The sequence below is a fragment of the Macrobrachium nipponense genome, chromosome 27 (assembly GCF_015104395.2).
Source record: "Macrobrachium nipponense isolate FS-2020 chromosome 27, ASM1510439v2, whole genome shotgun sequence".
NCBI lineage: Eukaryota > Metazoa > Arthropoda > Malacostraca > Decapoda > Palaemonidae > Macrobrachium > Macrobrachium nipponense.
Window position 1 is genome coordinate 37453608 of NC_087216.1, and position 15139 is coordinate 37468746.

Consider the following 15139-nt stretch of genomic DNA (forward strand, 5'->3'; position numbering starts at 1 on the left):
GAGCCTCGATTGTATATTCTGTTGAATTGTACTTTCATTCCAGTCTTAAATGCTCGCATTTAGGACTGGTTTTTATGCTTGTTCCTCCTCGATTTCTTGGAAGCTGCAGGAGTTCAAACCCAGGTTCGTTCTTCTGTCTGGTTCCAAGGGCACTGTTCATGGAACGGGGGCTGTGTCGGGTATACCCATGTACAGGGCTTTGCGAGTGTACAACCCCCAAGGGGGTTCGTAAATCCACAGTCAGTGATAGGTAGTCTTCTCTCCATCATATAGTGGCGCAGGATGAGAGAAGGGACTGAGCCACGTTGGTGGCTCGGATCTATCTGTGAAAGCCAGGAATGGCTGTTCTTAAGGTGCCAAGATTGATGTCACTGTCCCTCGGGACAAGGCATCTGAACGTAATAGAGGAGGTCTGTGTAGTCCTCTTTGTGAGGTTCAGTCACAGAGAAGATAGATGCATAGCAAGACGTGGCAAATTCTCACCAGGTTTTACTTCATTTAACTTGTCAACTTTGGCTCGCGTTCGCACGAATGAAACGGTTATAGGAAATTAATGCTTTGTTTAACAGAGTGAGAACATCGCAAGTTCTGGGAAGAGTTGGCAAGAACAGTCAATCCTCCTCTCTTTTTTCCCTCTACAGTGGTACCTCGAGATATGAAAGGCTCAACTTATGAAAAACTCGAGATACGAAAGCTAACACGAAAAATTTAACGGCTCTACATATGAAAAGTTTTCAAGATACGAAAGGTTTCTGTAAAGTCCGAGACTCACCCGAACCACCGATAACAATTTAGAAATTCGCGTGCCGCCAACTGAGTAGACTCGCCACCATCCTCCTGCTCTCCCATTGGTTCCTGATGCTAGTCACCGCCATGAGATCCTTCTCTCCTATTGGTCAGCATCCCTCCCATGATGCATCTACTATGTACGTAGCGGTGTGCCTCAGCCACTCGGTAGCAGCATCGTTATCGTACGCACGCGGTATTCGTTCGGTCTAACGATTTCGTTTAGTAACGTAAATTCATTAGTGATTTCGTTGCAGTATACGTACTTTATCGTGTTGTGTGAAAACTTTATTCTACTTATACGTAAATTACGTACAGTATATACGTAGTCATGGGTCCCAAGAAAGTTGAAATTCACGGAAAGAAGCGAATGCTCTCGTTGGAGACAAAGATGGAGATTATCAAGAGGTATGAAGCTGGTATGTGATTGAGTGTGATCGCCAAGGAATACGGCCGAAATCCATCAACAATAGGCACCATCCTTAAGCAGAAGGATGTCATCAAAGCAGCTACACCTTCCAAGGGCATCACTATTTTGTCCAGCAAGTGGACCCACGTGCACGACGAGATGGAACGGCTGCTTCTTGTCTGGATAAAAGACAAAGAAATCGCTGGCGATACGATAACGGAGACAGCAATCTCCCACAAGGCCAGCGCTATTTTCGGCGATTTGATTGCCCACGCGAAGACGATGGAGGGGAAGGGACATCAACGCCAACCCCAGAGTTCAAGGCTTCGCATGGGTGGTTCGAGAAATTTCGTAAACGGACTGGCATCCATTCGGTGGTGCGGCATGGGGAGGCTGCCAGCTCGGACACGAAAGCGGCCAAAGCCTTTAAAAAGACGTTCGACGAGATGATGACAAAGGAAGGCTACAGTTCTCAGCAAGTCTTCAACTGTGATGAGACTGGCCATTTTTGGAAAAAAATGCCTCGTCGGACGTATATCAAGGAGGAAGAGAAGAAGCTACCTGGGCATAAGCCTATGAAAGACAGGCTTACGCTCGCACTTTGTTCGAACGCCAGTGGGGATTGCAAGGTGAAGCCCCTACTGGTGTATAATTCTGAGACTCCTCGAGCCTTCAAGGCCCACAAAGTGCTTAAGGAGAAGCTTCCAGTGATGTGGAGGGCTAATGCAAAAGCCTGGGTAACGAGGCTTTTGTTCACGGAGTGGGTAAATCTGTGTTTCGGCCCGACAGTGAAGAAAGTCTTGGAAGAGAAGCGCCTCCCCCTGAAATGTCTGCTGGTGTTGGACAATGCCCCTCCCCACCCTCCTAGCCTCAAGGAAGATATCCTAGCGGAGTGTTCCTTCATCAAGATTCTTTATCTTCCGCCTACCACCACCCCTCTCCTCCAACCCATGGACCAGCAAGTGATATCGAACTTTAAGAAGCTGTACACAAAACATCTTTTCGAGAGATGTTTCGACATCACTGATACCACAAACCTCACCTTGCGTGAATTTTGGAAGGAGCATTTCGACATCGTCATATGCATCCGACTCATCGACCAAGCTTGGCAGGAGGTTTCGAGGCGAACCTTGAATTCCTTGTGGAGGAAACTCTGGCCTGATGCCGTATCCGCCCAAGACTTCGAGGGATTCGACGTGGGCGAAGCTGGTGCTGCAGATCCAGAAACAGTTGACGATCCTGAAACTGTTTTGCAACCAGATCTTGACAAGATTGTTGCACTCGGCAAGTCCATGGGGCTGGTCGTCAACGAGGACGACATCAACGACCTTCTCGAGGAGCACCAAGAGGAGCTTACGACGGATGACCTGAAGGAGTTGGAGGCCATGCAACATGACGTCGTTCAAGAGGAGTTCTCTAGCAGCGGCGAGGAGGACGAAGGCAACCCTATGACAACGGCAGAAATTAAGGATGTTCTAGCCGCTTTTCATAAAGTGCAATCGTTTATAGAAAAAGACACCCCGAAAAGGCTCACACAGGTCGTATGCTTGCGCAGTTCGATGACGTTCGCCAGAGTCGTTTCAGGAACATTGTGAAAAGTAGGCAGAAGCAATCTTCCTTGGATAGTTATTTTTTAAAGAGGCCTTTAGCATTAGCAGGAGTAAGCAAAAAGGAAGAACCAAGTGATAAAAAACAGAAAGTTGAAAGTGGTGATGAAGTTTAAAAAAGTAAAATAAAATTTAAAATTCAAATAAAGACAAAAAAATTTTTTTATTTTAGTTTTTTGTAAAGTTAAGTGTTACAGTTTTGTTAATGTGTTTCGTAAATTTTAGTTACTTTTCCTTACATTTTTTTATGTGTTTCGTAAAGTTAAGTGTACGTACGTACGTACATATCTGCCGTTTGTCCTCCTCCTCTGCCGCCACTTTCGGAGATAGCCTCACTCGAAAGGTAAGCTTCCACATTTTACTACAAACGTACAGTATTTCTTGTATACCATGTACACTAATACACTTTATTTACAGGTAATTAGCCTATTAAGTTAGGTATTGAATGGTCCAATTTGTTGTAGTATTTCATTGTTTATAGGTCAATTTAGCTTTATTATGAAATTACTGGGGTGTTTTTGGAGGGCTTGGAACTGATTAGCCATTTTACATGTAAAATGTGGTCCAAGATACGAAAACCTCATGATACGAAGGGTGCCTCGGAATGGATTAATTTCGTATCTCGAGGTACCACTGTATTTCCTGGTTAGACCAAAATGAACAAGGAAATAAGAGGAATTCTATGGCGTCTACTCCTCAGAGTTCAAACCCAAGAGACCATGTTTTTGGTTCAATCTTAGGATCTTACCAAACATACGTCAATCTCTTCAGGATGGATAGCTCCGAGAGGATTGAACGCCTCTCCAGTGCTATTGTTTTGGGAACAACCAGTTCTGGTATGTGACCGAAACGGATAGTACCTTCTCTTAATTATCCTGAAACTCAGGACAGCCTTTCAGGTCTCCCAAGAGTTACCAGTTTTGATTTTGAGATAACCAGTGGTATTGTTTTCCAGCAACACCACAGCATTTGCATTATCACCGAACAAGAGGGTTTTCTTCCCTCCCATTTCGGTTGAAATGCTTGAGTGTATCTTTTTTGCACTCGATGGTTCTAGCCGAACGCATTCCTTCATGGCATGCACTACCAGGCAACTCAGTATGACAAGTCGAGGGAGTGGTATAAGGCTCTGTCTCAGCACTTCTCGCTCTCAGAGATTCATTTTGGTTTGGTATTGTTTCTTCTCTGTCAAGGATTCACTGCTAATTTGAAGCTCTCTGCCCAGCAATCACAGACTTAGGTCTTTGGTTGGATCAGAATGCCCATCTCTCCTGCACCACATTTACCGTTACGAGAATTTTCAGACAGAGATATACAGTGGACCCCCGGTATTCGCTTTCTCTGGATTCGCGGACTCATGATTTTGCAGATTTCTCTCTGGAACATTTCCCCGCATTATTTGCGGAAAATTTGGCTATTCGCGGTATTTTTCTATGAGAAATATCCACAAATTCATTTTTTTTTTATCATAAAATGCACTTTTTGTGATGAAGCTATTTAAAACACCAGGTATAAAAATTTTTAGTGGGTTTTTCTTGAGTTTTAACTAACAAAATAGGAGGTTTCAAGCATTTTTATAGTAGTTTCAACTATTCGTGAGTTCTAACTATTCATGGGGGCGTCTGGCACACATCCCCCACGAATAAGGGGGGGGACCACTGTACTATATCATTAGACTCGGTATCATCTTTCTGTTTACCCCATGGTATAACAGAATTCTGTAGCATAGTCTTCTGTTCCATAGCACCTGCCCCATCGGCCGCTGCGATGACACAATGATTTTCGTCAGACAATTTGAGTTTTATCTTTTAATATACTTTTCCTAATTCGTAAGGTGTTCAATTATTCTTTGTTCACCCTGAATTGTAAATAAACAATGGAAGACTTCGCTTGTTCCGTGCCTGACTAGCTCTGCTTCCAAAGTAAATAGAAACTTTCTCCCTGATCCAACCCACAAGAAGCAGTTCTTCAGTCAGTACAATCCCTGTTTTTTTCATTACTGCTTTCATTGCACTCCAACTTTCTTGCAGCAATAGCAGAACAACTTTTTCAGTCCTCTGTAAAACAACAGGGATTAAAGCCATCTTCTCTGTGGTGTCATTGACAGGACTTTTTCTATGATCAGAATCTTGAGAGTTTAATTCTCTCAATTCAGCCGTGAAGACGTAGGTCCACATTCACCTTAGTCATTCACTAGTAATATAGTATTGTTTCTCCTTGGTTGAGATTCAACTACTAATGAGAAACTTCTGTCTTGCCATCACAGGGACCTCAGTCACTATCGGTTGATGGGCACATGCTTCGCGATAATCATCATCTCGTCTCTCAACATCGCTGGTGAATAAGATAGATGATTTGTATGGTTGTTCTCAGCATAACCCTTCAAATGACGGGTGTCATGTTGTGACTACGTCTTGGACGCATGACAGCGCAATCAGTCGGCATCTGTTGACGAGTCAAGAGTCCTTCATGATCCGCACTGTGGACTTTGTATTGGTTGATCCAGATCATTCATTACTTTGTCCTATTGAGTGTCGATGCCTTTATCCACTGCAGACTGCCAGTGCAGAAGTGTCTAATGACAAGTCTTTCTCTGAGTCTTACGAGATCGTTAGAGACTTAAATGCAGTTGGTGCAGTTGGATAGTCCAGTGGATGGGTACATTTCATCACGCCGAACAATATGTCGGACCGGAAGATAGATGAGGTCTCATTGCGACCATATCCATCTCTTCCTTCAGGTCTGCCCACAGGTCCTTGGACCATATCCATCTCTTCCTTCAGGTCTGCCAACAGGTCCTTGGAACCTCTTTTCCTTGGACAGGTGGTGGATGCTTGCAGGTTGTGGTTGTTTACCCGGCTCCTTCAAGAGGACAAGTTGCATCTTGCCTATGGTGTGCGGTTCTAGAGGTAAGAAGGATGCAAGAGTGACTGGCCTCTCCACCTTCCCCTCCTCTTCCTTCAGGTTGAGGATAGGACATGAACTTACACTAGCTGGTCGGGCGATTGATGCGGTAAGTTTGCACATCGAGCTTCCTTTTTATTTTTCTTATCAGAATCATAGAAGCAATCCCGCTCCTTCCTCTAGGAAGGGGAGGAAGGAGACTGGCAATAATGCAACCCTTCCCAGAACTTTGCATTAATGCCCCTGACTTTAAATATTCTTTCCAGCCCTTTTTCAGGTGAGTTACGATTCCTCACTAATTTCGGAAAGGCCCAGAAGTCTGACTGACCATGCAGCTCCTATACTCTGATCAAGTGTTCAGAGGGAGGGCACTCCTCGCTCTTACGACCAGGAGAAATAGCCCAGGTGTGCAGAACTCCAGTCAGTTCTAGAGGCTCACTCACGTTTCCTCCCACCAATCAGTAAGTCCTTATGTTAAGGACGGAGGGTTTGTATATCGTGTAGGAACAAATCGCAATTTTCGAAAGTAAATTGTATTTTTCCTAACTATACAAACCTGAGGTCCTTTACATTTATGCCCACCTCATGCCACCCCTCAATCTGAACCTGGGCCGAAAGGCAAAGTGAAGTGTTCTGAACCTGGGCCGTAAGGCAAAGTGAAGTGTTTACATCCGGGCACGAGGGCTTACCCGCCTACCAGACACCAGACAGTAGTTACTGCCTAACCACCTTGTTCAAGAATTTAACGGCTGTAATTCCAGCCTATGCTGAAAGTAATTCCGTGTAAAGAACCTCAGGTTTGTATAGTTAGGAAAAATACAATTTACTCTAAAAAATTGTGATTTTATCCATCAGTCCCAAGCCTCTAAAGGAAAGTCGCCTGTGTCTTCCTCGTCTTCTTTTAAATGTCCTAAGTGCAGGAAGGAGGAAAGCATCTTTTTTCTAGCAAAGTTCCAGATCCCATTTTGCAAAGGGACTTCTTGAACCCTAAGATGCCTGTGGGGACAGGTTAGGCCTCTTTGCTGAAGTGTGGGAACACTTAGGGGTAGACTCGGGTAGCAAATTACTTTTGGAATGCTATTGCATTCCTTTCAAGAGTTAACCTCCTTTATCAAACCATCCCATAGCCTTTCAGTCATACAAGGCAACTTAGAGAAGAGAAGGGTCTTGAGCCAAGAAGTTGCTTCTCTGTTAGAGAAGGCAGCTACATATAGAGGAAATACCAGGTACATTGCTAGGTTTTTACAAAAGGCTATTCCTAGTTCCAAAGGCAATGGGAGGTTGGAGGCCTGTCTTGAATGTATTCATGCTCAACCTCTGTGTCCATCTGTCCCTTTTTTCCATGGAGTTGGCCTTCACTGTCTTAGCTGCCTTGGAGGAAGAGGCATTGATGTTTACGTTTGACACGAAAGATGCTTACTTTCATGTCCCCATTCACCAACATTCAAGATAGTTCCTACTCTTTGTCTTTGGGGGAAAGAATTACCAATTCCACACCTCAGGTTTTCACCAGGGTCTTATCCCCCTTTATGAAATGGCTTCACTTACTAGGAGTAAAGATATACTTCTGTAGCTGAATGATTGGATTATCATCGAAAGTCCAGAGAGGATTGCGTAAGGACAAAAGAGCTAGCTCTGGGCTTAGCAAAAGCCGTAGGGATACTAATAAACAGCGGAGTCTTCTCTGGAACCATCTCGTGGTGATATATTCTGTTTTTTCTGACACATGCTCAAGTAGACAATCTCTTATCAATTGCAAGCAAATTCGCCTCCTTAGGAAGCATGCCAGCCAAATACTGGCTTTCTCGGTTAGGTCACATCTTCTCTTGAGAAGTTAGTCCCAGGTGCTCGACTACGGATGAGACTAGATATAATGTGGTTCGGAGCCCACAATGAGATGTAGGTCCCATTGCTAAGAAACCAATTGGTTTCAGCCACATAAAAACTCTTAATCCTTCAGGCCAGCCCTGGGAGAGCTGTTAATTAGCTCAGTGGTCTGGTAAAACTATGATACGTATACTTAACTTTTGATGTAATCCACGAGTTAGTGCCCTGGAACCCATATCTGTTCTTTTACCTTCGTTGGTGGATGTGATGTCTGAAGATATACTGCTTGCAGGGAAGTCTTTAAGAGTTCCCATGCCCAGACCTTTCACAGTATAGTTATGGTGAATCAGGTTGCTTCTAGAGTATGATTGCCAATTGAAAGATATCTGTAATCTGCACATAAACTACAAGGAGTTGTTGGCTAACCAATAAGGGCTGCAGAAGCTGGAAAGTGCAGTGACCAACAAAGTAATTTCTGTCTTCTCAGAAAGCTTTTCTCTATCGTATCAAGGGGACATGAGGTCTGAAACAATTGTAGCAATCACCATGGATTTACTCCTCTGGACAGAGGAGAGTGACACTGTCTAAATGCCCCAGTTTGTATGTGGTCGAGTAAATCTACTGACAGACGTGCCAAGTTGTCTGGCACTGTGGCAGGATCACAAACCAAAAAAACAAAAAACTCAAAACATGTACTTACCAACTACTCAACATGCTCAGGGCAAGGAGCTGCACTGTCCACTGGATATGGCCGTTGTAACACAACACACAAACAACCTAACAAGGACAACAACCACAACAAAAGACCACTGCACAAACAATCACTAAAAACACAAAAAACTATATAACAAGCCAATACACACACCCACCAACAACATCAAGAAATCACAACAGCTCACCAACAATAACCCTCAACTTATATTTAACTCAACAGAAACTCACAAGCACAACAAATCTAACAATATAGGCACAACAAATCTAAGCAAACAATATCAAACTTAACAACAAATCAGGAACACACAATTTAACGGACCATCAATGCTTTCAATACTCTTCATAGACCACTGCCAACACTACTGACCATCACAGGCTCTGCTCACAGACTGACTCAAAAAAAAATACAGACCAGACTTGTGACCAACCCAACAGACACAACCACCCCTCACGGAACGAGCAATTCACTTGTTAACTATCCATTCACAGGAACACAAACACCCTAACGAGCCAACAACCAAAACAGCCAGCCACTCTCTCTCTCTCTCTCTCTCTTTTACAAACAACCCTTGAGAACGTTGTCAAATGCAACTACTGTAACTCCTCCATAGCACAGGTACTTTCCCATGAACAGATGTTAAACCCAACTGTGTGCGAGGCAATTTGTATAGTTTCCCAACCTCCCATCAATCTCTTTGCAACAAAGATGAATCTTCTCCAGATGTACATCTCTCAAGTTCCAGACCCTCAAGCCTGGGCAGTAGATCCTATGGCTTGAGACTGGGCAAACCTATTTGTATATGCATTTCCTATGTTACCACTGTTGAGGGAAGTGCTCAAGAAATTGAGGGAATCCTGGATCACCACTATGATTCTAATTGCACCTTGGTGGCCAAGGAGGCATTGATTCACAGGCTTTCTAGAAATGTCATTAGAAATTACCTTTTTGAATAAATGTACTTAGAGAATGGAACAGGGATGCTTCACAGAAATATTGACATGCTTTATCTTACTGCTTGGAGACTGTCGACAAGCTCCTCAGAGCTAGAAGCTTTTCAAAGTAGTCTACTTACTATACCCTCACTGTAAGGAGAAATTCCACTAATATATTCTATCAGAAACAGTGGGAGCCATGATGCATGTCCAGGGGCATTTCATGTCTTTGCACCAAAATTAATGTAATAAAGTTCCTACATTTAAGTTATGCTAAAGATTTGTCTGTTTCCCCATCAAAGGCTATAAATCCATACTGGCTTCTGTTTTTAGGTATACATACTGGATTAGATATTTGAAAGGATGTTGACTTATGTGAAACTTTGTTTATTTCAACTGGAAATGCCGAACGTTCTTCAGAAACCTCTTTTTATGGAACCTAGATGTTGTTTGAGGACACCTGAGAGGCCCTCCTTTTGAGCACCTGAGAGTCTACTCTCAAGGCTCTTTCTTTGAAAACCCTCTTTCTGGTGGCCTTGGCTTCAGCTAAAAGAATAAATGAATTACATGTGATATCATCATTATTAGGGTTTTCACATACTGGAGCAGAATTAGCTTTTCTGGCGTCCTTTCGTGCCAAGAACAGTGTTAAAAGCCAAAGCTTTTCCCAGAGTTCTCTCTCCCTTTGCTAGAAACTAACTCCTGAGGAAGGAGAGCTGTTTTATGCTGTTTGGGCTCTGAAGCATTATAAGTGCTATCTTGAACCTGTAATGCCCCGTCCACACAAAGTTCAACAGACTTTGCTCAATGTGATTGTAGCTTCTGTCAGCTCTGCAAGACCTGAGGCATTTCATCAACCAGTGGCCATATAGGGTTCAAGTTCTGATATTAGACCTCGCTTGAAGATGATCCTCATCCATCAAGTACTTGCCATGGGATCATGTTCATCAGGTAAACAGGAATGAGGATATTCATATTGATGTCTGATAATTTGGTTATGGGGAATCTCTTGCCTACCTCCAGCACATAATGTTGGAATCAAATAAATGATGAGGGTAAGTTTTACCTAAAAAATAAGGATATAATCAGTGTTTTAGGTACTAAATACTTTCCTTGTCATTGAAAACCCTACCCCACTCGCCTCCACACTACTGATAAAGCTAAATGACAGAGGGTAAGTCTACAAATTTTATTTTATCATAATTATCATAATCATTAATTTTTCATTCTGTTTTCCAACTCATTTTTGTGACCACCACCTATCTCATTCCATTTTATTTTTACTGTTGCCTTTTGTCAGCTAGTAAGGTGGCAAATGGCATTTAGAGAACTCATTTGGATTGTTTAGAATATTGTGGACTACTAATTCCCTTGTCAAACAGATAAGATCCATTCCTCACCTTGATTGTCCCATAGACATCATCATAAGGACTGCAGTGTCTTATCCTCTTAAAAGATTTGAACAAAAACCAATAAATTTTTACCTGGGGGTTGAGTATAAAATAATTAAAACCTGACTGGCATTGGTCTTTCCTCAATGGCTGGAAATTTTACGATACGATGAAATGTTCAATCTTTGTGAAAAACCATATGCAGTGATTAAGTTACAGGTATGCAACCAATTCAAACTTCTGAAACCAAACATATAACAGCAGAGAGAAGGGGGGGGGGGGGGGGGATGTAGTAACAGAAAAACCATATCCAAGTTTATTTATGTACAACAATTAACAAAATATTTCATCAGAAGCAGTACTGGTTTGTGCAAAAGATGTTCGACCACACAACACTATTTGAACTAGAAAGTAATGATGTGTTGGAGTGCTGCCATAGACAGTTTATAAGGTATCACTTTCCTTTATTATGATATGTTTTCAGCCGATAAAATTATCATAGGATTAATTTCCATTAACAAATAATGTTTGGATTAAATATTTAATGTATATTTTCTATGGATACCAGGTAGAAAATTAAGATGCCAATGAAAAACTTTTTAGGCATGAACATGTAACACTGTCAGTAGTTAGCATAAAATTCTTGTTAATGACAAGCAATAAATGTTATTCCAGAATCCAAAGCCCAAATATATTATGTACATAATTACAAGTAATGAGAAACATGACTCTATTTTTAAACAAGAACTGATAGACATCAACTAACAAAAAGGGGTGATGATACTTTGTCATAGATCATAAATACAGATGCAAGACTGTTTAAAAACACAATGAATGATTATGCGACATAAATCACATTTAAATTTGAGTTCTGTACAGCAGTGTGTGCACTGTACCTTTAATTGCTTTTACACAAGTTACTATGACACTGTCTACATTTCCTATTTCCTACCCCAAATACAAAATCCTTAAATTACAGGGTAAAAAAAAAAAAATCAATTACCATGACTTCTAAAGTTTAAAATGTTCGTAATATGAATTTACCTACCATTTATGATTCACATTATATTTTTATGTTACTGCAATACTATTACCATTCAAAAAAATGTGTAATGACTATGAGCTTGAAAAAATACCATGTTAGACATTCTGCATATATACAATTAGTTCTAATGTAAATAATCAAAGAGAAATTAAAAACAAAGTAAAAGCTATCCTTAAAAGCAGTTTTTGTGTTCTAATTAATGGAGATATTAAATACATCTTTTGCACAACAGCACTAACAAAAGGCCAACGGACTTGTATTATACTAAAATGCAGTACAGTTCTGCATTTTGATACCCATAGTACAAACAAATTTCAATGTTGCCAGTAATTACATAAATTGGTCTTGATTATAAATTCTTATGTTCATAATAGTATCAGCTTCTCTTGGAGATAGCACCGTGATCCCATGTTCAGCTAAGGCTTTCACTGGAGAAACAACCAGACTAAATGTATCTTGGTCATCATTCCACATGCGTATTGTGTCACGAAGGAGGAAAGTTGTACCATGTGGCAAATTTAACAAAATGACAGATTCTTTTATCCTGTGGAAGAAATTGAAAAGCATTAAATTTACACAACTGGAGCACTTCAGATACCTATAGAAAACTGAATACTGTAAGTGGTTCTATTTGCCTAAAGCAAAGAAAGTAGACCATGCAACAATTATAAACTGATTTTGGCTGAGGAACTGCCAGCATAAGTGCCTTGATTAATTATACTTTGTGTTAAAAGACAGGCATAAGCTGCTACATGTAGCCCTAGTTTTTTGCATTAATTTTACAATGTTTCTAAAGTCAGAGAAAGCATTGTCACTCAGTTTTGTCAGGGTGATATTTTTCAAGTAAACTCCACTTTCCCCCAGTGCACATTTCTTTTATTAATGAACTCGAAACTTTCTCCCTTTCCCATTCCTCCTCTGAAGACAATTCCTTATCAGTTCTTTACTGCTGCTCCTTTGAAGGTCCTGTAGTTCATCTGTTGTGAGCTCTGTTTTGTTAACTCTGCCCACGTCATCACTCGCCTCCAAGTCCATGGACATGCCCACAGACATAATATCCTCCCATGAGATGAACCTTACTGTCAACCATCCAAATCACATTTAATTTATTGATCATTACATTATCTTTCTTAAACAAGCAAAGGTCCTTTTTAAATCCCTACTTGCATTCCCACAGAGTAAAAGAGTTAGCCTTTCCTTCACTGGCTTGAGCCTGGCAATGACTTTTCTTGGATGAAATAGGTCCTGGTCCTGTTTGGCATTTTATTCCAAAACAGGACAGTGTCAGCAAAACTGAACACTTCAGGAACAAAACCTTCAGCCTTTACACTGTGCTTAAGCTCTTCAATATAGTCCTTGGCAGCATCTTTGTCAGAACTAGCAACCTCCCCATGCCTCACTACACTGCATGTCACTTCTTTCTTGAATTTCATAAACCGCCTGTCATCGGTAGAAGCGTTCATTTCAGAGCTGTTGCACAGCATTGCATCATGCTTAAATGTTGTAAGTGTAACCAATTATTATTGTATCAGTATCAAGTCCGACAAACAGCTCTGATGCTTACATGTTTATTATGATTCTATGTTATATGCTTTTTGTTATTATGATTCCATTTTATATGCTTTTTGTAATTTGTATATTCTACTATGCACCTTCAATGTAACTAAGCCAATAAACACAAGCAAGAAGATATCACTTTATTATCGTCCATCTTCTGAATTCGGCAACGAGAAATGGGACTACACCTCAAATACTAAAATAGTACTATCTTTTCTCTACCTGCAGGTAAGAGTGAAGAATTGTAGTATGTGTTAGGTGCTATATAGTGTATGCAGACACATACAACAGTGGTGACGCAAGTTACGAACTCAACAGCCATATGGAGCCTAGCCTACACTTAACCTCCTAAACAAAGAAGTGGAAGACAACAACCCTAATCCGATGAAGTCTATCTGAAAATGAAGACAATCTCAATTAGATAGCTTCAATACACTTGAACCAGCATTCTTCAAGCACTATGGCAAGATAGTTGTGAGTTTAAAGCAACAAAATAAGGTGGTTTAGCCTTGATAGATAACTTCCCAAATCCTGGGTCAAAACTTCCCATTGGTAGCCCAAAACTCTTCCAAATTCCCGAATTCGTAGCCTGACCCTAACTTCCAAGTATCTCACAGCAAAAATGCTGATATATGTCAAAATTCTTGAAAGCTTTAGTATCAATAATGATTCTAAGTCAGTTTTTACAAGATGGAAAAGGTGCATAGGCAGCTTTCTGGTTTATCTAAAAGCACCAGGGGAAATAAATGAAGAGCAGCAGAAGGCTTTGTTACTTAATACTGCAGGTCTAGAAGTTCAGGAAGTATACAATACTTTGACTCTTAACAAGATTCATTGCAGGACACAATTGAAGGGTTCACAAATTATTTTGCTCCTCAAGCCAATATTAAATACTTTGTATGTCATCAGTTCACCCAAACATCACAAGAATCAGGTGAGAACCCCTTCTTTACCAAGAAGCTTAACCAAACGTAAACATTGTGTTCACTAATGAAATTATTTTTTCGGTAATTTAATAAATATAAAGTAAATGGGTTCACGTATGAACTTTCTACTAAAGTATCTCCAGAGTAGGGAGACAGAAGAGAAGCACAAAAAACAAAATTACAAATTGTTTTATACTTGTGTAGATTTTTTTACATTTTCACACTTGTAAGTCTAAAAAGAAAAGAACATGGTTTCTTGATTACATCTTTTTTCATTTATCATTTTAATAAACAACAACATCAGAGCATACAACACATCAGATTACTCCCCCAGAAGCTCAAGCAAAATGACGTACCCTAACTTCCTTCCACTCAAGTCACCACACTCGATACCAGGAGTGTGTTAACATCTAACTCTTTTTCATCTTATTTCAGAGAGATTACAGATGTTTCCAAATGCCAAAGTTTTTATCATTGTATATATGAATATGTGTATGTGTGCATATATGTATACACAGTATATATACAAATGTTTGAATCTCGGTAGCCTGCAATAATGTTTGTTTTGGTTCATCATATGCTTGGTAGTGTGTACCACCTTCCCAAGCACTCCAATAATGTTTGTTTTGCTCCAAACCCTTCAAACTGAAATTACTAAATCATAAGAGGTCTAGAACGAAGAAGAGGAAGGTTGGTAGTTCGTGTACCATCTTCATAGTCCAACCAATAAAATAACAAGGTGCAAATGGTTGACGAATCTGTATATCTTTACAGGGAGAATAACATAAAATTCCTTAAGATCAATCTCCAGTAAGTAGAATGAAGAAACAAAAAAAAATATTACTCATTAAACTATCTAGTGTCATCAGCAATAACCTTAACAGCAAGTTGTTACAGAACTTGTTCCTTTTATATGCATCTTGACTGACAAGTGATTAGAGTATACCACATGCTAAGAATCATACAATAGGGATGAGTCTAAAAATGGCTATGTAAACTTATCACTGACTTGACAGGAACAACACGGACCAACCTTCATT

At 40.6% G+C, this 15139-nt stretch overlaps 1 protein-coding gene and 1 long non-coding RNA gene across 2 annotated transcripts in view; one reads left to right on the forward strand and one right to left on the reverse strand.

Moving 5' to 3' along the window:
* LOC135201031 (uncharacterized) overlaps window positions 1–14362 on the forward strand; it is a 145385-nt gene extending 131023 nt beyond the window's left edge. The window contains exon 3 of the long non-coding RNA XR_010311439.1: window positions 13402–14362. This is a non-coding gene — a long non-coding RNA (uncharacterized LOC135201031). The remainder of the gene's footprint in view (window positions 1–13401) is intronic.
* The window catches only part of LOC135201026 (RAD50-interacting protein 1-like), a 153155-nt gene continuing 148889 nt past the window's right edge, over window positions 10874–15139 (reverse strand). The window contains exon 14 of the mRNA XM_064229871.1: window positions 10874–12160. Coding sequence (XP_064085941.1) covers window positions 11947–12160 — 214 coding nt within the window. The 3' untranslated portion in view covers window positions 10874–11946. The remainder of the gene's footprint in view (window positions 12161–15139) is intronic.